At 33.3% G+C, this 25623-nt stretch overlaps 1 protein-coding gene across 3 annotated transcripts; it reads right to left on the minus strand.

Annotated features, from left to right (window-relative positions):
* Positions 1–196: 196 nt before the first annotated feature.
* LOC134721017 (calponin-1-like) lies at positions 197–25083 on the minus strand. 3 transcript variants are annotated; one of them, XM_063583669.1, is made up of 5 exons: positions 24814–25083; positions 19619–19749; positions 18414–18516; positions 15931–16068; positions 197–1888 (listed from the first exon to the last, which is right to left on the minus strand). In XM_063583669.1, exons 1-5 carry the CDS (start codon positions 24862–24864, stop codon positions 818–820), a joined length of 1494 nt encoding a protein of 497 aa, XP_063439739.1. In that variant the 5' UTR covers positions 24865–25083; the 3' UTR covers positions 197–817. The 3 variants fall into 3 exon arrangements, with proteins under 3 accessions (XP_063439739.1, XP_063439741.1, XP_063439740.1); XM_063583671.1 differs by lacking the exon at positions 197–1888 and adding an exon at positions 7408–8386 and having other exon boundaries at positions 24814–25069; XM_063583670.1 differs by lacking the exon at positions 197–1888 and adding an exon at positions 13193–14444 and having other exon boundaries at positions 24814–25069.
* Positions 25084–25623: the final 540 nt, after the last annotated feature.

The raw sequence follows: 25623 nt of genomic DNA on the forward strand, positions 1-25623 counted from the left end.
AGTATGGCGTTCATTATCACTGCACTAGTTTATATTTGTTTAGGGGCCTACTGAAGGTGCGGGAATTTCTCGCTACATTGAAGACCTGTTGGTGACCTTCTGCTGTTGTTTTTTATATGGTCGGGTTGTTGTCTCTTTGACACATTCCCCATTTCCATTCTCAACTTATCTCCTGTAAATTGATTAAAACAAACTATTTATAAATAGACTACTTTAATAAATTTATAAAGCGATATGAAATATTTACAATGAAACAGCCAACTACTCACTTTCTCACTTTTACTATACCTCTATCAGAAACACTCGACATCATGAAATTCGTCCCATTTGCTTTAAGTAAAAGAACTGTTGCATGTTTGCACCTGAACACGACAAACTTTGAATAAAGCTATTTTGGATACACATATTATTTGCTTATCTACTTTGTACCAGAATTGTGCAAGGTACAGATCATATGTTGACTACTTTTTACTAGAATTTTGCAATTTACAGATTATTTTCTCTCGAGAAGATGAACAGAGGTCAAAAATCGTTCAATAATATAATCATATATCAACAATTACCCATGTAAATGCGTTAAATTGATATTTAAATGATTATATGTAAAATGAATTGGTATTATTGGTATGTTGTTTCAATATTTAAAGGAATATTTATGTATGCTAAAAGTATAAGTAAAGCATGCTCGTTGAGCAAGCACTCGAAATTCAGCATTGCTTCAACTTATATAAACTCATTCAATAAAAATAATTTTATAAATGTTTTGAAACCCTATTTTACCAACATCTCTCAACATATGTCAATATTTTTTATTTGTTTAATAATCTGTATAGCCATCATTTTCACCATTTTCACCACCGTAGTATTCTTCTGCTAAATCTCCCACTCCGCTAATAATTTGTCTGCCTGCTCCAAAACTCATTCCAGTTTGACTGGCACCTTGGTTACTTCCGTATTGAAGGTTGATGTAGCCTTGACCTTCCTGTGCCATATCATCTGCTCTTATGTCGGATATATGTCTTGGGGTACCTATGCGCATACCGGCTTGACTTGCGCCTTTGTTACTTCCGGACTGAAGACCTATCACCCCCTGTCCTTCTTGATTTATATCATCTGCTCTAATGTCAGCGATGTGTCTAACACCACCCATACGCATGCCTGCTTGACTGGCAAATTGATTGCTTCCGGACTGTAAGCCAATATATCCCTGTCCAGATTGGTCCATATCATCTGCTCGGATATCTGCGATATGACGAGTTGCTCCAAAGCTCATACCCTTTTGACTTGCTCCCTTATTACAACCAGACTGTAAACCAATTAATCCCTGGCCTTCTTGTGACATGTCTTCGATCCTCATATCAGACACGTGACGAGGAGCACCGAAACTCATCCCTTTTTGACTCGCCAATTTGTTGGTTCCAGACTGGAGCCCAATGATACCTTGTCCTTCTTGAGACATATCATCTGACTTTATATCTGAGATATGTCTCGATGCACCCATTCTCATTCCAGCTTGACTTGCTCCTTTATTCCACCCAGACTGTATTCCTATGATCCCTTGACCTTCTTGTGTCATGTCATCTGCACGAATATCAGCAATATGTCGGGATGCACCCATTCGCATACCAGCCTGACTTGCGCACTTGTTGGTTCCAGACTGGAGACCAATAATACCTTGACCTTCTTGTGACATATCATCTGACTTTATATCTGATATATGTCTCGATGCACCCATTCTCATTCCAGCTTGACTTGCGCATTTGTTAGTTCCGGCCTGGAGACCAATGATTCCTTGACCTGCTTTTAGCTGTTCGTCTGTAAAGTTAACAATATGTTTTGTTGTTGGTTTCTTGCCGATTGTCATACCATTGAAGTTATGACGCTGAGCCTGAAAAATAAAAATAAAATATAGTAACACATTTTAAGTGGGTGCTATATGTTTGTGGGCCTCGCACTTGATTAATTAATCCCAATGGTACACAGGGTTATAGATTTTTGGTCACCTTGGCATTTCCTGTCTGGCAGTCTAACTCCTATGCTAATATGCATACCTTCGAATGCATGCGGTTATTATCAATTAGCAGCAATCTTAAGTTGGATTTCAATTCGTTGCATCGTATGATGAGAGTTTTCTGCTGTCTGCTTGTAAATCAATCTTTGAAAAATTCACTGATACTTTTGGTAAAGGAAAATTTCTGCTCTTACCCATGAATTCTCTAATTCGAGTATAGCAGTAAACATTCAATCTCTTACTGCCTTGGTAGACCTATCTACCTTATTGATTTGTCTAACTTGTCCTGACCTGAATGTGTATGAATCATATGTAACTGGGGGTAACGCATTCAACAATCAATCCATGAATATAAGGTCTCTATTTATTCGGTAAAGAAGATGCTTAGTGTAAATTCAAATACTCGCATCACATATGTTCGAGAAACTCAAATGGAAATGATGACACCAGACAAAGCTGCCCTATGTCAACTTTTTCTACAAAAGGGGGAGGGGTCGTAAGTTCCAATCAAACTCAAAAACCGGTTAATGTTCATTTACATGTTTTTGTAAAGTTCAACTGTCTATTTTTTTTCATATAATCAAAGGCCTTAAAAACTAACCGCTTCCGGTTTCCAAAACAAATGTATACTGGAAGCCCCTTGTCTAGTGGTCTCACGTTTTGTTCTATTACTACACTTAAGAAAAAGTGCATACATGTATAAATTAGGTAAAAAAAACTACTGATCTTATTTGTACTAATAAACAATAGTATCGGCTGTCATCATGCACTTGGGGCCACACATGACTTTCTTAGAAAAACGGAATCGTGGAATAAATTGGAAGTAGGGAGAGAATCTCTGTATATTTTTGTCTTAATTAAAACAGGCATATCTAACTTTGGACAAATAACATAATATTAAACATACTTTTTCTAAACTTAGTAGCATGATGATGTAGTTATACAACGCCTTCTTTAAAACATAAACTTAAGGAATAACAGAATTGGATTGAAGAGTTGTAATCGTCCATGCTGGATTATAAGCTGATCATTATTTACACATAGTACAGTTATTCAGAAATATTCTAAAGCCAGTATTTCTCAGTCTTTAGTTTTCTATGATGTGTTTTGTGTACTATTGTTTGTCTTTTTCGTTTTTAGCCATGGCGTTGTCAGTTTAATTTCGACTTGTGAGTTTTAATGTCCCTCTGGTATTATATCGTTCGCCTCTCTTTAAAAATATTCAGAATAAAACATTTGAACTATTCAGGAAACAGCGACTGCAATGACACAACTTACTTGCCAATGATTTTTGTCATCAGTCATTGTGATGACGCCCAACACGTCATCCAATCAAAAGTTTCGTTACATATTATATTGATTAAGTACATTGTACATTTGCATTTCCTACAATATGAACATCTCTTCTCTTTTCCATTGCAGCAAAGACAATTCCTCTGATCTACATGAAAATAGCTTTTCTATTATCTAATTATAATTTGAAATAACCCAGATATATGCTAAACAGATAACGTAGACATGAACCTTATCAAATAGTTCATTTTGATCAAGAATTAATATTTCCATTTTCAGTAATTACTTTATAAAAGTGAAAATCTTTTTCTATTAGACAACCACTTATCAATAGAATATTTGAAAAAAGAAGACATGCATAATCGAAAACGTTTTGGTGTAAAACAAAATATAACATACAAAAACTCTCAAAGCCTGTGAGTGTCACACATGCTACAGGGAGACGAGTCCTGGTTTTGTTAAGGCTTATGTACCCTTGTGTTGATTCAATGCTAAACATATGGAAATTTTATAGAAAATCCACAGCCTTAATCCTTGTACTCTCATATTTTTTGCGATTTGATGACTGATATAGATATAGGATTATTGCATGCAGTGCTAGCATTGGTTTCCTCAAAACAAGTTTATTATTGTAGTTATTGGTTAAAACAAATAAAAATATGGACCAAATCAAGTACACCTTTTAGGGTGCACTCGACTCAGCACGAGGTATTTTGGAATTTACAGGTTGGTTAGAACTTTTGTAAAAAATAAACACTAGCACATCATAGAAAAGCAAGTGAGTAATCTATATTTCAAATTTTATAACAAAAATCTCTGTTTTAAGGCTGTGGATTTTCTATAAAAATCTTGGTTTATTTGTCACAAAGTACTCTTTTTCTATTAAATGCAATGAAACAGTGAATAATAATGCTTTGCATCAAGTTTCCCCTCGGTATATGTACAAAATGGCCTATCTCTATTATTCATTATGTCTGTAGTTTTGACACAATTGAAGTTTGAAAATTTCGTACAAAAATGGCTACAGAAGGGGTCATAAACCTTAAGATTTAATGACACGACTGTCTAGGGACGTAAATTTCCAAATAAAAAATCAACATTGAAGCACTACTTGTGGAAAGAAATGTTTCACTAATTTATATCAAACGCATACGTTCTACCTTATCAATCAATGGTGTATGAATTATACTTATACAGGATAAAGTACGTTTGGCTTTTATTTGTTCATATACATGTAATATGATTAAATGCAATATAATCTATCCCATATGCAATTCACTTTTGTCTGGATTCCGACTTCAAAAGATGTGAATGTATGTGTTGGGGGAATGTGTTGGTTGCTGTTTACTGATTTATTCTCCATAACTCCTGTTGGTAATAGATTTCAAATACGAACTCAAAACAAAATAAAAGTATTTTGCCGGAAACTATACCTTATGTGTGAAATGCGATTTTGAGGAAGGTTAAAAGTTAAATAACAAAAAATCCAAACTCCAAGAAATATTCAAAACGGAAAGTCAATTATAAATGACAAAATCAAAAGTTCATACGCACCAAACGAATGGAAAACAGCTGTCATGTTCATAACTTGGTACATCGAATTCCTTATGTAGAAATTAATGGGTTAAACCTGTTTTTATAGCTAGCGTAACCTCTCAGTTGTATGACAGTCGCAGTAATTCCCATTATAAAATTATATCTGTTGACACCAGGTAAAAATAACAGTGGGAAACCATTTGATCTTTGAATCAGAACAACAAAAGAACTTTAAAAAAAATCGCACATCCAATAAAAAGAAAATATCTATTATATTATAGAAGCCTCACAGGAGAAAAAAATAATATCTCTGAAAATTACGTGAAACTAGGAGTTCTAGACAAAGCGGAAGACCGTGAGGGCATTCCGGTGTATTGTTGCTAGACATTTCTATTCACGTGACTTGTGTATTTGACTGAGAACCGAACGAATTTCGTAGTGTGACGCGGATGTTATCGAGTGCAAAATAACGTTCCTTATCGCTTTTTATATATTAATTTCATCTATAAATATATATGAAAATATTTTTTTACGATCACAGATAAATGATTTGAAAATATTTGTCGTGAAAAATATAAATATCAATAACAAATCAAGAATACCGAAAACTTGTGTTAACGCATGCGGAAGTATATAACGTTTTGCCACATCACGGGAAATTATGAAAGCCTACTCAAATCCAATCTATTAGAAAGACTAATTAAATCAAAAGAGTGTCCACCATGCACTTGCACTGCACTATCATTAGATTATGAAATGGAATGATATACAAATGGGTGAAAATTATATCTGTTATGCAAATATTAATGTAATGTAATGTATCACACAAAACAGAGTTTACTGATAACAAATGATTATACCACGACAATATAATATTTATTATTGCATAGCAATATAATATTTCCCACAGAAAGTAACCAAAAGTTAGCGTGCAATAAGTTCTAATATTGCACTAGTGCAATAAATCTTCAAAATTAATGACGTCATCAACGACAAAATCTTACTTTAAACCAATTTTTACTTTCAAATATCATATTACTATACAATAAAAGGGTTGTTGCATGAATATTGGGGAATATTCATGCAATAAACCTATATTACGGTGAGGTTGAATTCCCTGTCATATATTCATCATCCACAAACGAACCTTACTCAGAATTGTTTTTATCTTTGTACCTTAACCTAACTTGCAGGTATAGCCGGAGTTGTGTTTTTTTTTCCTGAGACAAGTGCTTGTGACCATCAACCCAAACTTGCGGTCATCCGATTTTCAGTACTTCAGTACTTTGATTAGACAATGAAATATACACTCCATTCACAGTATATGGACATGTACACTCCGCAGACAATGTAACTTTCATGAAGGAATCTGTAATGGCTTTCTTTGGACTATTACCTTGTGGTCTAGCTTGTTAAAAGACCTGCTCGCCGAAGCGATTTAGTTTACAAAAAGGGGATCATATCTATACTTGATATCATATTACATACGTTCGTCCCGATATGTATGGAATATTTATTTTACATCATTTACATTTCTGGATATATTATTGGTTTAAGCAAACACGTTTAGACCCTGCAGATTTAATATTGGATTAGTGGGCGAGTTTTATCAGCATAACGGTTATAAAAATATGAAACGTGTCTACCAGACAACAGATTGATGATAAAAGATTGATTTTAATGCAGAAAACACATTTAAGGCTAACTGTGCTTCGCATCATCCGATGTGAAATTTAGGTCAGTAGCAGTGTTATGTCCCTTTATAAAAAAAAAACTATGACGTTGAAGAAAAATGTGAAATGTTTTTGACCAGACGACAAATTGAGAAACTGATGATAAAAGATTGAAAATAAATGCAGATTAACTCTTAAAAAGCTTATACTGTGCTTCGCTCCCATCCAATATGAAATTTACTGACCCCGTATATATAGCATTATGTCACTAGAACACTGTGTAACTAATAACAATGTCTCTGAACGATTACGAATAATCCATTCAATCCGTATCAAAGGAATCAACGATTAAGGAAGTTCGCTACTCAGTTTCAAAATAACAAGCTTTTCATAACTCTAGCATATATTCATATGATACATGTAAAAGATTTATAAAAAGAAAAACTTGAGGAATTTTCTAATGCATTCAAATGAATAAAACCAAAGGATTCCGAAAATCTGACAAAAAATCCAAAACATGACAAGCGAACTTCATTAAGAACAACAAAACAAACAAAGAACCTTTGATTGGGGTATTCTTTAGTAATGTGTGGCTCTTTGTTATCCGTGGAGACAGGAATGTGGTAAAACAATTGACCAACATACTAGGGAAAATAGCATTCGGTAATCCTCGGTAAAATCCGCTACTGTCTATCCATACGGAATCGGCCGAGTTGAGACGAATGGGGAAAATAGATGTTGGCTAATGGTGTAAAGTTTTTTTTCTGAGAGTCGATTTCAAATATAATCATGACTACAATACATATAATTTGTAACATAATACTGTCCATTTCAAATGAGGTCATGATTTAAATGTGTTTCTGAGCGGACAAAAGGGAAGTAAATGAGAATAACTATTTTGCATCTTTATTTTTCATCCATACATCCTGTTATTTCGCAACCCAAAAAAATAATTATGAAATCATGTTCTAGTATAATGATCCTGGTAAAAAATATAAGGATTTTTCAATCTTGTCGCCTTTTTTAAATATTTTGAAGAAAATGCCTACGAACTTATTATCATTTTATCTTTCTCTTTCATTTCTATGGAATAAGCAAGCATCTAAGTGGTTCAAAATTTATGCGAAAGGATTTGCAGTTTATTTGAAGATTTCACCACCCCCTTTTTAAAGAAATAAAATTAAAACATTTATATTTACAACTTCATTTGACCAGTTCATTTTAATGTTTATTCGTTGTCTTCTTCGGGGATCTCTTCTTGTTGTTGTACTCTTGGAGTTGTAGGCTTTCCATACTTTTCTGCCCATTCTTCAGCAAGATCGGTGGTCTTAATATTTGTTACATGACGCTGAGCTCCAAAGCATGTCATTCCCTTTTGACTGTCTCCGCCGGAGTATCCCATATCTGGTCTGAGAACGGCCGAACCTTCCCTATCTAATTCGTTGACCTTGACATCAGATATATGACGGATTGCGCCAAATCCTCTCATGCCAGACTGACTGTCGAACTTGTTAGTACCACTTTGTAGATTGATCTCTTTGTTACTCTCTGGGTCATACTGGTCAGCTCTAATATCGCAAATATGTCTGACAGCTCCCATTGATGTCATTCCCTTCTGACTGGCAAATTTATTTGTTCCAGACTGAAGAGATATCTGCCCTTCGGACTCTTTGTCGAATTTATCAGCCCTGATGTCAGCAATATGACGTACTGCACCCATTCTCATGCCTTTTTGTGAGGCGAATTTGTTTGTACCGCTCTGGAGGCCGATGACTCCACAGCTCTGTTTGAGTTGTTCGTATGAAAAATTGACTTCATGTTTTACTGTTGGCTTAGAGCCGATTGTTTCACCATTAAAGTTCAATCTTTGGGCCTACAAATACAAAAGGCACTCATTTAATCGAGGCTATCCTTTATGTTGAATTTTGAAATTAAAGTTTTTCGTATGTGTATAATTTTATTCAATAGTACAAAACACGTATTGAAAATATATATAACAAATTCATCAAATTCAAAAACTGAATTGATAGCAGGCAAAAAGAAAACCAAAAAATAAAAAAATCTTTAGGACTCACGTGCCTCAGGCGGTACAATCAAATATAAGTGACCTTATTTTCCATCATAAGTTTTACGAATTACTATAATTTTAATTTTTCGTTTATTTTCGGTCTTGGTTGTTGTTCAGTGGTTTAGTCAACATTAAAGCCATGCAATGAAAGGAAAGCCACACTGTTAATAATATGTAGAATGAACTATATAATAAAGTAACAGAATAAACTACTGGAATATATTGTTTGGGTTTGGTTTCTTCCCAAACGTTTTACAGACGGACTTCGGAATATTTGAAATAAAGGGTGCATAAACTGGCTACACCCTTTTTTATTTATCTTATTAAAATTTAAACGAATTTGTCAAAAGATAGAAAGACTAAATTAATCATGAAAAAGTTTATAAAAATCAGATGTTGTATTGACATCTGAAGGATAAATAGATAAAAATTAATGTTTATTTTATTTTCAATGAATAACTTTAGGATGCTTAACTTAAAAAAAAATAAGATGTCTTTTTGTGTTTTGCATACTTTTCAGACTGAGGTTATTAATAGTGAGGTTGTTCGATAATTTATAGACTAGGAAAGACTGGAAAATTCATTCCTTCTTACCATGGTATAAAACTGCTGGAAAACATCAGAACCCAATGGTGGTAATATTGCTGTAGAAAAAAACATCATGATCCACGTTAGATCCTCCAGGTTTAGTTCTTGGAATAACTAGATATCAACGATGTTCGTAAATATTTTTGTGGTATTCAACGTGCGTATATACTGGCATATTACGCAATTTATCAGGTACGTGTATATAAATCCATATCTGCAACTTCACTCAAGTCTATATCTCAAATTCCTATTCCAGACAATTTTGGGAAATTAATCAAAACTTGCTTTTCTTAAAACATGGTTCCATTTGGTTCTAAGATGCAGTAGCAAACAAAAGAAGCTGTACACCGTATCATTAAAACTATACATTACCCCCACATTTATATATAGACGAAAGGTCACTGAGAATAATAAAAAGTCCAATTTATGTCAAGAGATAACCGTTAAACAGTAAGATTCGAAAATCGCTCTGCGAAAAAGCTAAGTGCCGTGATAGTAGATTCTGATTTATTTAAAAAAAAAAAGAAGAACAGATGCATAAAAAAGGTTAGACATTAAAATAACAAGTGATGCAAGCAAAAATTACCTGCTATCATTTTCTTCATTATTTCGAGAAACAAAATGTATCCTCTTTACATTTTAATGAATTATGGACAAGCGCTTACATTGATGAGCAGATATTAATCGAGAACCTTCAACTATGGACAAGGACCAGATGTAAATCAGGAACCTTCGATCATTGACAAACGCTTACACTGTGCGACAAGATTTAAATCGACAACCTTCAATCATGGACAAGCGCGCTTACACTGTATGACCAGATAATAATCGGGAACCATCTTCGACTATGGACAAGGACCTACTCTATATGACCAGAAGAAAATCAAAAACCTTTGATCATGGACAAGCGCTTACACTATATAACTAGATGTTATACGTGAATCTTAGACTATGGACAAGAACCTACCCTATATGTCTAGATGTAAATCAGGAACCTTCGATTATGGACATGGACCTCTTCTTTATGACTAGATATAATCGAGAACCACCTTCGACTAAGGACAATGACCTACTCTATTTGTCGAGAAGTAAATCAAGAACCTTCGACAATGGACATTAACCTACGGTTACCCTACCCTATATGTCTAGATGTAAATCAGGAACCTTCGACTATGGACAAGGATATACTCTATATGACCAGAAGAAAATCAAGAACCTTTCATCATGGACAAGCGCTTACACTGTATAACCAGATTTTAATCGCGAATCTTCGACTATAGACAAGAACCTAGTCTGTATGACAAGAAGTAAATCTAGAACCTTCAAATATGAGGAGAGCCTACTCTTAATCGAAAACATTGGACTACGGACATGGATTCACATTGTTGAATCAGATGTAAATCTAAAACTTTCGACCACAAACAAGCGATTACATTGTGTGATCGTACATACACTGGACAAATAGATGTTAATCTAATACTTTTGAAAATAGAAAAAGCATGTTAATCAAAAACCTTCGACTAAGGACAATAACATTTACTGTATCGGAATAGGGTAATGAGAACATTCGCGAGTGGACAAGCGCCGACATTCTACCATTACCAAGAGCCTACATTGCATAACAGATTTCATTCGACCATAGACAAAGGGCTACACTATATGGCCAGATATAATTAGAGAACCTACGACCATGTCATAAAATTGAGAAAGGAAATGGGGAATGTGCCAAAATGACAACAACCCGACGATAGAGCAGATAACAGCAGCACAGAAGGTCACCAACAGGTCTCAATGTAACGAGAAATTCCCGTACCCGGAGGCGTCCTTCGGCTGGCCACTAAACAAATATATACTAGTTCAGTGATAATAAACGCCATACTAAACTCCAAATTGTACACAAGAAACTCAAAGTTAAAATAATACAAGAATAACAAAGGCCAGAGGATCCTAACTTTGGACATAATATGGTAAACTGAAAATGACCAGTTGTGTGTTGTCAGTCAAAGGTACAAGTAGATGCATTTTGTTGTGTATGTTTGTTAATCGTACAGATAAAAAAAAACGTTTTAATTTGTAGTTAAAACGTATCTTTCGGTATTTTTTTCTGTAAATATAAAATTTTACGGCTTTGGTCGTAGCCTGAATATGTAAAAATTCAGAAAAATTCGATAAAGAATTTTATAAAAATAACCTTTAAGAATCAAAGTGCTTGTAAGCACTGAGGGTAAAGATTGGTTCAATTTATCAGTGGGAAGTAAAATTAAATATTGCATTTGTTGTAGGTGAATTAAAAACAATTCTAGACAAAGGAAGATAACTCCAATTTTTAAAGATGACTTTAACAATGACATCATTTATATTTTTAGAACATATATTAGATTCCTCCACTTTACAAAAGTGTTTTAATTTGCCTGGCAAGTGTAATGACATTTTGTGCCTTGAATATCTGAGCATGTATCACACTGATGTATTTCTGGAAATGTTCATGGATAGGATGTATAAAATGGTATGATCAATGAACTTTATTTTGTGTATCAAAAGGAAGCTTTAAGCCTTGGATGATTAAGACATCAAGTCAGTCTCATAAGGTTTAGATTGCATTTCATGCAATCTGTACCTAAAAAAATAGTCTTTTAATTCCTGTATGATTTTGCCGAATCAGCAATAAAGCCTCAAACTTTAAAGCAATTGTTCCATTTGAAATTACAAAATATGTTAACAACTCGAGATACAGACATTTTGATAAAAAGGTATGTTTGAACCAATGCTTTTATTGTTTCTACTACATACATGTGTTTTCCATTCTCCATACTTGCGTCATTAATAATGAGAGCAATAAATGGAAAGGCGGACTATACAGACGGTAGAATCAAAATGCCATTATAAAAGAGACAGACAAAATCGTGGGAAAAAACGACGAAAAGACATTCAATAGTTACTACATAAAAGACTGAATTCCGAGCAACATGAATCACTTCAAAAACCCGTGGTGATCTCAGTCCTTACGATCTTTGAAGTATGAAGTTATCGTTTTCAGACTCAGAATTCAACCAATCAAAATACTTTATTTGCTTTTTCGAGCACACATTTTCTTCTCATAATACTGAGTTAAGTTTTATGAACGATGGTTTAGGTGTCCTAGTAAAGGTAAACATATTCTGCTCCAAATGTGATACCCATCTTGTTAAGTTTCAAGGAATTGATAAGTAAAATCCAATGAGTATGCCCAGTAAAAGATGGATTAGTATATTGCCCTTGCCTACAAGTGTAGTACTCTTTTATTATAATAATCGTAGTCAAATTTGAACAGAAGTTCCATCAAAAGATAATTAGCGAATTACACGAATACAATAAGGTAAGTTTCGTTCTCCAATAGACCACTATGGAAGGCACCAATTTCAATGTTTCCTGTTTATATAAACAGACCATCTGTCAACCCCAGAGTTATGTCCTTGTGATTAATTTTGGGGTCTGATATCATTTACCTAGTTCTTGTACGATATTCATATCAAATAGTCACGAATAAGCTAGATGACTCATGAAACAATATATTTGATGACCCATGACACGAAGTAAAGTAACTCCTACTGCTAGGAACTGACAATTCCATCGCTCCCTTAGTCAGTTCAAAATTTCTTAAGCCAAGAGATGAATGATGAAATGTATGAAGCCATTTACATCATAAAGCACGATCTCAAATATTTTTAAACATAAACATATTTCACTTTCACTTTTCTATTTCAAATATATCATATTCGATAATTATTTGTTTATACTACGGAATTTAACCAAATCGTTATCGAATTATTTGTATATTCAATCATCTGGTAAGTGTGCATTTGCAATCTTGCAGAATATATAAAATCGAATTCCATTTTCAATTCTGAATTCTGGATATAAAAGAATAACGACCCAAAACAAATGCATGAAACACCTTTGACTAAAAGAGTATCGGTAGGCCCCTATTGACTACGATAGAAAGGGTTTCTGTATTCTAAAATATATTGTTTTACTAGGAACTGGTAAAATTATAACATTTTATTAGATCACAACATAGCAAGATTTTTACAATTTTTTACCATGTACGTACAGAGTAATAAATAATTTGTTAAAAGTTTATCCTATATAATACAGTACAAAAATAGTCATTTAGGTATCCATCAATGTAAGAAGTTTTTTCACATCTTTGACAGATGAAAGACTGTGCGGGTCCGGATATCCGCTTTGCAGGCCTGCCGAGAAAAGCACAACAATCCGAGGGGAGCAAGCGAAGACAAGCGACAGAAAAAGAAGAGTCTAAGATTTGATTGATAAAAATATAAAAAATAAAAATTTATATATTTTTCTCAATGATATGAACTTTTTACCACAGGCATGGAAATAATTATAGGTCTTGAAAGTTTGTTCCATGCATTTCTCAATTTAAAACGACGTCGTTTAAAGGTCTTTTGAATGTCACTGAGCGATGAGATAGTCTGAGGTGATTCTATTCGTCTTGTGGTTCATCGGTCTTTTGTTCCGTTGCTTCCATTTGTTGACGGAAGGCTTGGTATTCCTTTGGTGTCATATTTAAATCTTGACGTTTCATGTCTTCTGCTAAATCTGACACTTTGATGTCTGCAATATGCCTCTGGCTACCAAAGCTTGTCATTCCTTTCTGGCTGGAACCCCTGTTTGTACCGTACTGCAGTGGAATTACTGATTGAGCTTCTCTATCAAGGTCATCAGCTCGGATGTCGCAAATATGACGTACAGCTCCCATTGATGTCATTCCCTTCTGTGACGCAAACTGGTTTGATCCGGCTTGAAGACCAATGTGTGTCGAGGTTTGTGGATCGAAATCATCGGCTCTGATATCTGACACGTGACGGACAGCACCAAATCCGGTCATACCTTTCTGACTTGCAAATTTGTTTGTTCCAGCTTGCAGTGTGATTATGTTTTCTCCTTCTTTGTCCATCTGATCAGCCCTGATATCGGCTATGTGTCTAACAGATCCGAAACCGGTCATTCCCTTTTGGCTAGCGAATCTGTTTGTACCAGCTTGAAGTGTTAATAAAGTGTTTCCTTCTTTGTCAAGGTCTTCTACTTTGATGTCGGATATATGACGAGCGGATCCTATTCTCATGCCCTTTTGTGTTGCAAATTTGTTTGTACCGCTCTGAAGGCCAATTGTGCCGTGGCTTTGCTTAAGTTGCTCATACGAAAATTGGACTCTATGTTTTTCTGTTGGTTTTGAGCCTATCGTCGGTCCCTGGTAGTTATGTCTTTGGGCCTACAAGAAACAAAAAAAGTTTCTTGTCATTTCATGACTTTTGAATGATGTTATGGAGTTAGCAACACAAAAGCATCGCGTGCTAGCACATCAAATATGATCTTATCGAGTTTCATGAAATATTTAATCAAGAGGAGGGACTTAAGAAGGGGACCGACGATAGACATCCCCACTTCAGTTGCCATGGAAACGAATTTTATTTATAAACTATTTTTTATTTCTAATTAAATATATTTAGATGCGTGCAAAGTTATTTCATACTATGCTAAAGCGTTTGTAGTTATTTTCTCATTATTTGAATTAAATCCTTTGAATTATATAAATGTTGATGTTCCTTTTCAAATTGAATTAAACAAGAACTTTTGATCTTGTCTATTACTTTTTTCCGAAATCTTGTTCCTAGGCAACTGAAATCAATTTTTAAATCAATCTCCAATGATACTTGGAACTTGCAAAAAAGTAGCTTTTTCATACATACATATGTATGTATGCATCAGTTATGATGTTTTTAAAATTCAAAGTATTAATAAATGCCGATAAAAGAAAGTACTAAAACTAAATGAGAGTATGATATACATGATTATGTCTTTTTTTATTATATTATTGTATTAATTGCAAGTTAGTTTTCTAGAAAAAAAAATGTCATTAATTAGTATAGACTTACTGAATAGTCCCGATGAAATCGCTTTCGCAAAACCTTGCACTTGGATGCTACAGTCAACAAAAAGCTGAGCCTTTAAGCGTGATGCGTTACTACAGCGAAAACAAGCAAGTCATAGCATTGTCAGACGAAACATAAAATAAACATAAGCAATTAAATATGCACAACATCTAATCAAGCAAATTATCTACATGTATTTTTTTCTTCACAACACTACATGGATGCATTGTTAGCATTACAACAAACATACACATTTTAAAAATCAAAACTACAACCAGCAATTCTATTACAACGAGTATAATTATTGATTGCTCATAATTCACTTGAGTTTGTAAAAACTGCCAAAATATTTCCAACAAAGAAAGTGAAAATGACAGAGAAAGTGGAATTATAAAACATTTTCAAAATTAAGGATCTATTTTTTTCTCTTAACAATATAAAAATAAGGAGATATGGTATAATTGCCAATGAGACAAATACCACAAACAGATTAATGACGTGGACGGAAGCAATTTAAGGCCACCGTACAGCCTACAACAATGCTTGTTTCCATCTATTTTGCATCTCAATGGATTTGCAGTTAACATCAATAAAGAACAACAAAGTTTTATTATTTCTACAAAACAACATACAAACAGCGACATATACATGTACATGCAGAGTTATACGTAAGCATTAAGAGAGCTTTAGCCTCAATTTCATCATATCAGCTTTTCAAGAGATTTAGACATAAAAGCGAAAAAGAAAAGAAAAGCTGTTCATTCAATCATCATGCACATCATTAATTTGATTTAACGTAATAATATAAAATAAGATTGTGCCTACCTCTGTGCCTACGTGTGAGATAGTTGCTAAAACCATTGGGAGATTTCTAGCTTCGTATAATTCTACTGTTTGGAATAAACTTGTGTTAGGTACTCCGTATTTGTGTGCTGCCTTTAAAAACTTTTCAATATTTTCCATCTGAAAATAGGAAAAACAAGCTTTAGTATATAATGTAATCTATGAATAAGCATTCTTAGAGCACTGCATGGCAATGCATAGTCCCCTACCGGTTTCAAATTACTATACTGGAACAAAGGAACATAACTCTGCACAAAATTGTAAGACCGGAACAAAATTCAAATATGGTCTGTAACTTGTCATGGTAAAACAAAGTACCAACTATCAAATCAATATCTTCAAGCAAGACGAAAAAAGTGTGGAAAACTAGATATTTGAGTGAATTTTCTAGGTCCAAGGACCATTACTCTGCACAAAATCATCAGACAAAAACAAATTTCAAACTTGGTCTGTAACTTGTCATGATGAAACTACATACTTATTATCAAATAAATACCGGTATATTCAAACAAGAAGAAAAAAGTGTGGAAAACTGATTTGCCGGACTATAAGGACAAACACACAGATACAAACCTAAAGTCCCCTCGTGAATAATAAACCCGCCCACATATCACACACCTCCCATATAAAGGGAATAGCTTATGTGACTAGCCGGTTTAGTTTCCTGACGGCCTTATTCAAGTGAACAGAATAAATAGCGATATGTTTTTCAAGTCGTCCTCTTAAAATTTGATTTTTTTTCCGGATAATTGAACTCATTCAAAGTATTAATGAGCAGAAACAGTCATACACCTTTGAAGAGCATCTTCTTCGAAATAATGCACTATACCATAAACAAGAAGTTCCTCTCCCGAAAAAAAACTATTCAAGATTTGTTCTTATTGGAGAACTCAACCAATACATATATAAGTGCTAAACTATATTTGCAGAAGATCCGATATAATATAAAAAAAAAAAAAAAAAGTAAAAAAAAAGTAAGACACAAGCCCCGCGAAAAAAATGGGTTAGAGACAGACGGACTGACTAATGGGACATAAATAGTATACCCTCCACAACTGTTTTACGTGAAGAAATTAAAATAACTATTGTTAGATATTCTGAAAGACAACTGCCTTTAACGTCGTGAAAGATATTCCCTAATCAAGAACATCGTGTTAAAATTAAAGTGAAATCACCAACGATCTTTCATTAGGGTTATTTTATATTTGTCAGGAAGTTTAATTTACTACTAGTATACAGTAAAAGTGGTATGATGTCTGGCTACAACGTCAAATATTCTTCTACATTGACATAAAATTAACCAATCATATTCCTCTAAATGTATAGGAGGTATTAAAGATAAAAAATGATATTACAGCAGAAGTGAACCAAATTGTGAATGATTCATCTTTCAATATTTCAAAGTTTCTAGATTTTAGATGGGTTTTTTTTCGAATTGATAAAGAAAAATATCCTGTTAAACATATAATAGTCTTGAAGCCTGAGAATAGTTGGTAGTTTAATGACACGAGGGCATTCAATAGTTTTGAGGTGACTGGCCAGTCTTAAGAACAGATGCCATAGAACAGTCGGCAGAAATCGAGGTATATGTTCAGTCAGTAGACTGTATGCCTGTTCTACGGGGCGCCGAATGGGACTCTTGTGGTTTTGTACAAAATTCAATTTTGTCATAATTAACGAAATCATTTTTGTCTTACAAAACAATGTGATACAGACTTGTTTTTAATTTTAAATTTGTAGTATGCTATAAATTTTGTTAAACTGAACTCATTTTTGTTGAACAAAACTCACTTTTGTCATTACACAATTGAATTTCGAGTACAAAAATGTCTCACAAAAGTCAATTTTGTCTCACAAAAGTCAATTTTGTCTCACATAAGTCAATTTTGTCTCACATAAGTCAATTTTGTCTCAGAAAAGTCAATTTTGTCTCACAATAGTCAATTTTGTCTCACAAAAGTCAATTTTGTCTCACAAAAAATTTTGTCTCACAAAAGTCAATTTTGTCTCACAAAAGTCAATTTTGTCTCACAAAAGTCAATTTTGTCTCACAAAAGTCGATTTTGTATGCAAATTAGTTCACAGAATCCAAACTAATCTAATTTGCATACAAAATTGACTTTTGTCGCCCAGTTTTCAAATTAGGTAACAAAAGTAAAGTCTGTGTTACAAAAATGAATTTTGTCAAGCCAAAAGTAATTTTTGTCCACTGAAAGATAATTTTGTATGACAATTTTTTTAATTTGTAGTATGCTATAAATTTTGCTAAACTGAACTCATTTTTGTTAAACAAAACTCACTTTTGTCATTACAAAATTATATTTTGAGTACAAAACCACAAGAGTCCCATTCGGCGCCCCGTATGTTCAGCCGGCAAACATTAAATGAAGTAGACTCATATTTTCATCTAATAGTTCATCTGGCAAACTAAATTTTTTAACGTTTTTTTATTACAATAATGTTACCTGTTTGAAAGGCAATTCGCTTGATGATGATCTTAGATCTGTTTTGGAGCAAGCTGCTGGGAGACTCTCAGATGGGGTTCCTTCGATTACCTTCTTCATCAAGCTATAAAAAAAGATCAATTTTATTTTAGTTTAAACCTGTCCATTGCTAATTCATTAGAGCAATATGAGATTTAATAATTTTAGCATGATAATGATTAGTTATCTTTGAGGATTAGTTTTGCATTGTGTTGCACATTGAGAAAATATTTAATAACTGTCAATGATTATCGTTATAAATGTATACTATAACAGTTCAATACATGAGCATAGATAACTCTTCGCAAAAGAGACTAGAAGATCATACCAAGGAGAGCACATTCAAAACATGTAAATCGAAGACGAACTCACATCGCTATGACAAAAAAAAAGAAATATTACGAAAGAAAAAGTCCACAACACATTATATAGAAACTAGAGGCTGACACTAAACGACTAAATGCTTCCTCAATATTGTGCTACAAATAATTCCAACCTTTCCTATAATCTCCGAAAATATGTGTTCAAACGTGCTACAAATCATTCCAAGGCTTTCCTATAATCTCCGAAAATATGTGTTCAAACGTGCTACAAATAATTCCAACCCTTTACTATAAACCCCTAGTGTTCAAACTGAATGTGTTTTTAAGGAAGCTTTGAGATGCTTCCTGTCCCCATCAAGTGTGTTTGTATTTTATTTCCTAAGACGTGCTCACACCTTTACGTAAACCCCGAGTGTTCAAACTGAATGTGTTTTTAAGGAAGCTTTGAGATGCTTCCTGTCCCCATCAAGTGTGTTTGTATTTTATTTCCTAAGACGTGCTCACACCTTTACGTAAACCCCGAGTGTTCAAACTGAATGTGTTTTTAAGGAAGCTTTGAGATGCTTCCTGTCCCCATCAAGTGTGTTTGTATTTTATTTCCTAAGACGTGCTCACACCTTTACGTAAACCCCGAGTGTTCAAACTGAATGTGTTTTTAAGGAAGCCTTGAGATGCTTCCTGTCCCCATCAAGTGTGTTTGTATTTTATTTCCTAAGACGTGCTCACACCTTTACGTTCTACTTATTTAACATGTCTCACTTACACGTAAACCACTTATAATGAGTGATGGGACAATTTCTAATTTAGCATTGTCCTTCTTCCGTCCCAATATGTTTGTTAAGACAGCTAAAAAAAAAAACTTACGTGCAAAGAATAACACCGTCCCTCAAACTTTTCTCAACATTATTTGGACCTTCTCCGATGTCTTCTCCAATCAATGCTTTAATCCATCCTCGGACTTCATACTCAAGTCCTGAGTCATACTTGGCGCCCATCTGAAAACAGTAGCATAAGTATTTTAATATAAATCGAGTCAAATTGTTTAAAAGTTTATATATAGATCTAGTTAAACATCAATGTTACGTTAACATTTAAAACTGAAATGCAAACAAACAGAAACTGGAACTTCTTTCTATTGAATTGTAAAATTATAAACCGAAATTGCAGCATCTATAAATGTATAAGTAATTAGATTTTTAGTAGTTCGCAATATTTTTTCACATTACTTAGTACTTCAAATATATTAATAACCATCAATTGACTTTTATTGTTAGATTTTGTATATAAGTGTTGAAGTGCTCCATAGCATGCATATATACATTATATACTTTGAAGAGTTGTTGTATAGTGAGAGACGTATATATAGGTATCATTTCAGATGAATCAGTCCTAAAGGATTTATTTTAAGTATTGGAGTTCGTTGATTTGCAGCTAATAATAATGTGTTAGTAAGTCTAGCAAACTGAGAAGTTTCTTTTAAATTCGGAATCCCTGTATTTCTATTATACATGTATAGTTGTCAATTCAGTCTTTTTGAAATCATATTGTTTAAAGTAACAGATTTTTTTTAAAGTACTATTCCTATTTTAAAGTGGAAATAATTTTGTAAGTTTTGATAACTCAACAATTGGAAGTATTTACATACAATAATACAATCATAAGACCTCACAGTCAACACATGCTCTGTATGAAGAGTACCCGATGAAAGGTTGTTAGAAACGTGTGATGTGTATAGATATAGGAAGATGTGGTGTGAGTGCCAATGAGACAACTCTCCATCCAAATAACAATTTAAAAAGTAAACCATTATAGGTTAAAGTACGGCACATATACGTTTACATGAGAAAATAAATTTGATATGTTATACATTGGCTGATCCAAGGGGTCCAAAACCCTTTTTATAACGACCAATGCTTTTGAATGGGGATATATGGTTGGAACCCCCCCTTTTTTAATGATCGCTGGGTCCGCCTCTGTCTTATAGATATGTTATATCCTACGTTTGCATTTGTATACAAGTATATATCTTATATTTGATAGGTATTTCAGTATATAGCCAAATATTACATTTACGAGAAAAGTCACTTGAAAGACATGAACATGAAAAAAAAGTTCTGACTCTAACTAGGGTGTATGATATTTCAAATAAAATTGAGAATGTAACTTGGGAAGTGTCAAAGAGACAACAACTCGACCATAGAACAATCAGAGGTCAACAAATGCATAGCTTTGAACCATAATAACGCAATCTTAAAAAGTATCTTTTAAAATAACTTACAAATCAGTAAATAAAACAAAATTGTAGAAACAATGTAGTTTGAAGTGTTCATGATATTTTTTTTAATTATTGGTATAAAAATGAAAAGAAGATGTGGTATGATTCCCAGTGAGACAAATACATGTATCCACCAGAATGAAGTTAATGTAGTAATCAGGAATGTATCCAAAACTGCTTTCTATTTTAATTGTTTCAGATAGTTAACAGTCACCTGGAACATCATGCAAACTATTTATTGTGTACTCATAAAGTGTCTTTATTTTCCAATTTTGTGTTTTTACATTTTACATTTTACCAAAATAGTAACATTATGTAACAGACATTAATGCTTATTCGAAACTACGGCTACAGAATTGATGAAGCAACGGTATGTTATGAGGCGGAAGCTTTATTAGGGTTGACTGGTAGCTCTGGCAACTTATCAAGTTTGCGGGAAGTATATCGTTTACTTTCTGCCGATAACAGTATACAATATTGTGTAGCTTAAACCTGCACTCTGATAAAAGTTCACGATAAAGATACTTATATATAAAGGAAAGGTCAGAATGCTACTGAAAACTGTTGACGTACAATTGATGTATAGTGTTAATCAAATTTGATAACTTTTTATTTTTGAATATGTTTGTAGTTAATGATCGATGCACATATTACTATCATCTATCTTTCAAGCTTAGAACCACCCCTATTGAATGGTATACTATATATGTATCCTTAGAGGTACTCAAAACTCTATTTTACCAACTAATACATGTTTTCTCAATTTCTCTATTTTACCAACTAATACATGTTTTCTCAATTTCTCTATTTTACCAACTAATACATGTTTTCTCAATTTCTCTATTTTACCAACTAATACATGTTTTCTCAATTTCTACTTGTGACATCTAACCCCACTTGTGTATTTTAATTGTGTTTATTTGAATCCATTTCGTTTGTCTAATTGTAGAAACAATTAATTAATCATATAAAATTTTAAGTTGTAACACAAAAACATTTATTTTCATTTCTTAAAAAATTCAGGTTTGAGATACAAAATTTGTATGAATTGAAGTTGTGAATAGTAAGATGGTATCGTTGTTGTGAAATGATATCTTTATATTATCAGGTATCATGCAGGCACTGACAGTAAAATATATTTATTAAGCATTCTATCAAAAATATCTTAAAGCCTGAGACGAGGTAAACATCTGTGTGTTTTGTTTATATGACTCATGATTTTGGTATTTGGCTCTATCTTATATTTCCTAATGCATATCCCATTAATAGCACACTGCTAATCAGATACAATTAGTATTTTGCAGAAACTGAAACTGTAGAATAAGATCTTAGATAATAAACCAATGTAGATTTTATTAGTAAAATATTTAGGCATGAGATTTAGTTAAATCTTGTCATGGAAACCCATTATCAAAATCAATTTGAAGTTTGTGGCTGGAAGAAATATTCATGAACAAGAAACCGTTGAAGAAAAACCAGTAGATCGGTTTAAGGGGTCAAATAATAGTGTCTTACCATGACCCCTCCCCCTTTTTTTCACTTTTAAAAGTATAAGCTATTATAAGTATGTTCTAACAACATAATTTCTTCAAAGCTTTTTTTATATAATTTGAAGTTGCTTAACCGAAACCTCCTTTTTCCCTGTGTAAAGTTATAAACTACTTGTATTCTAACATCACAGTTTTTTAAGGCTTCTTTGAATGGTTTTTAGTATTATATGAAAAATATACTTGGTTTATCTACTTAACGATAATGCATGCTCTGAATTAGTGTATATTTGTAGCTAGTGTTATATAACTATTTGAACAGCTACCATAAATCTTGTTCTGTTTGCGTGCCATCACTGTACATTGATGTGTTTTCTGTAAAGCTTGCACGATGTTTTTCTATGTTCTACTCCTTAATATTGTGTCACATTTCTATAAACGGTACATGTAGCTGCTAAAATTTCGCTCTATGTCTATGTGCGCATGCGTTATATACCCGTTTGTAAGGATTGTCAGCAGATGGTTGCCGCCTGAGCGGTGCACTTCGGAAGCTGTTGACTTTGGATGGCGATGATGCTTCCTGTCACACAAAGTGTATTAGTTAAAACCAAACATGCAAATAAATCACACTTCGATTAGTATAACCACACACAAGTATGTAAACTCATATTCCAAAAAAGTAAATGATTGGGCAAACGGTACTTCGTTGTAAACTCTTTTGGACTGGAACGTTCTTTTACATATATAGTAAAAAGGAAGGATTGGTATAATATATATTCTATAATATGTTGTCTAATTAAAAGTAGGTTGATACAAACTAAGATTTGTAGACGGGTTGTAAAAGAGTTCAGAGTGAAACAATAAATTATAAATCGTTTCTATAAATAATGCATGGAACATATCACATCTTATTTCTAGAGACGTGTTCAATTGTTCTTAGAAAGGATAAAACTAAGGATCATACGTTCATCTTGGTCTTCATTCAGAGGATGTAAAAGTGTGTTTCTGGAAAGAAAGTTTTGAAGGACAGGTTATCGTTTCTTTGTTTTATTTCGGTCAGAGGACAACTCCCGGTATATATTACCTCCATTTTTGCAATTATTAATCTCCATTTCAGCTCATTTTTTAACTCGGCTTTAGTCTTGCCTGACTGACAAAATAACACGGTAGTAAACATAAAACGAATAAAGCATTAAGCCGTGCATTTGTACAAAAGTACACGTATATTACCCCAGCGCTAAAGTACAAGTACAACACACGAACCCGTGCAAAAGAATACTACATATAATCAATGTACATGCACATTTTGTGTATTTTCTTTGATTGCTTTAAAATCTGCTTTTGATCAAATGTGAAAATGAAATATACTTGTACTTTATTTCACGGTCTAATATGCATGTACTTTGTGTATCACTTATCTCCAGTAATTTGTTTAAGATTTGTACATGAACATAATGGGGAATGTAAATATGATAGATAACTAAGTGTTTTGTCGTGTGGCGTTCACGTGCCGCTGTCAAATTTGATATTGCGAAGTTCTGTAACTTCCGTTGTCTTAACAGGTGCTTTGTCATTTTGATGTAAGTTAGTCAAGTTATATATCTTATATCGTTGTCTGATCATTGTCTGTGTTTAAAAGGAAAGCGGCTTAAGGAATGTGTTCTATGATGAAGAATGATATGTTCATACATTAGATCGGCGCACTAGGAATTCTGACTATTAATCCTACACATATTTGCTGATGAGATTCTCTGAGAGTAATTCTATTTTTAGCCATCAGCAAAGGTATTAACCTTGACTACGTCATACATAGGTATCAAGTTGCTTCACTTTCCCTGATATAGATTGTCTTACTCATCAAAATACGCTTAGTCGAAATCTTTCTCAGTTTCCTTTCGGAATTTGTATTGTATGTCATAAATCAAGTCTCCTTATTATTATGTTATTATAATGATATTCCATTTGATTAAAACAACGAAAAAAACTTCTTGATAATGATTCATTTGTTCGCAAATATATTCACATTTATACGCTTAAAATGTCTGCTTTTCTTTCACTGAATAGGATGAAAGTTTGGTGTTTGATGTTTGTTTTCGTTTACATAACAAATCCATGAATACAACATTAAAAATCACAGCAAAACAGTAATTCACTCACTAGATTTTAAGTATCGCAGTTAACAGTCCAATGCAGTTGAAACGTAAACAGTAAAACTTCAAAATTAAGCAAATTAATTGCGCACATATTTATATTAAACAAAACTACATATCTTACAAACCTAAATGATGCTATCTTACCTTACTGATGAGGGCACGGTCCATTCCCATAGGTTTCACTCTATCAGCCATTATGATTTATATGTTTTTATAAAACTAAAATCTACACAGAAATTTGGAGAAGGTAATCTACTTATTCCAAGTTACAACAAACGGCACTCAGTTAATGGAACAATTTTCTTAAGTAAGCTGAGAGTCCCCCGACCTTGCTTCTGACGCCGTTCAAATACGAGTGGTGAAAAGGCTGAAAGGAATAATACAAATTACAACAACGGGCATGTATGGGCTATGTACATCAAAAAACCCTACACTCTTTGCTATCGTATTTCAATACGCGCATGCCTTTGCCATATAAGGGCAGCGAATAATCACATGTTGGGTAATGGTTCCATAGCAACTTAAAGCTTCTTCGATAACCAATCAAAAGCACCAATACATTTCATCAATGGAGAGTTCTTCAGTTCCTATTCCTTCTTGTACTTTGGTAGAAAGGGATGAAGAACTCCGTAAAACACGAAAATATGTAAAATAAATAGTTTCTTGTTTGTTGCACACACGCACACACTTTGCAAATGTATGGCATCGGGAGTGATTATATCTAATTATACAAAACAGGTGCACATCGAGATACAAGGAATCATCGTTGCTTGATTGAATTTTTCGCTACTGATGTAATTATGTATCTATTGAAGAAAACTACGATACAAGTTGCTTTCTTTAAAAAAAAAGAAATGCAATCGTAAACCCAAATGCTTGTTTGGCATTATATATATATTAGATAATTGTTTAATAAAGATGCATTGTCTTATATTACTTTTGTTGTGCATAAGA

The sequence above is a fragment of the Mytilus trossulus genome, chromosome 6, assembly GCF_036588685.1.
Source record: "Mytilus trossulus isolate FHL-02 chromosome 6, PNRI_Mtr1.1.1.hap1, whole genome shotgun sequence".
Taxonomy (NCBI): Eukaryota; Metazoa; Mollusca; class Bivalvia; order Mytilida; family Mytilidae; genus Mytilus; species Mytilus trossulus.

What these genes read in the sequence shown, in the direction of transcription:
- LOC134721017 (XM_063583669.1), bottom strand. Translation starts at nt 24,864, where the DNA reads ATGGCTGATAGAGTGAAACCTATGGGAATGGACCGTGCCCTCATCAGT. An exon ending in ACCGTGCCCTCATCAGTAAG is followed by an intron (nt 19,750 to 24,813) that starts GTAAGATAGCAT and finishes TACTGTTTTCAG; the next exon opens with ATGGGCGCCAAGTATGACTC. An exon ending in TCTCACACGTAGGCACAGAG is followed by an intron (nt 1,889 to 15,930) that starts GTAGGCACAATC and finishes TTTATTTTTCAG; the next exon opens with GCTCAGCGTCATAACTTCAA.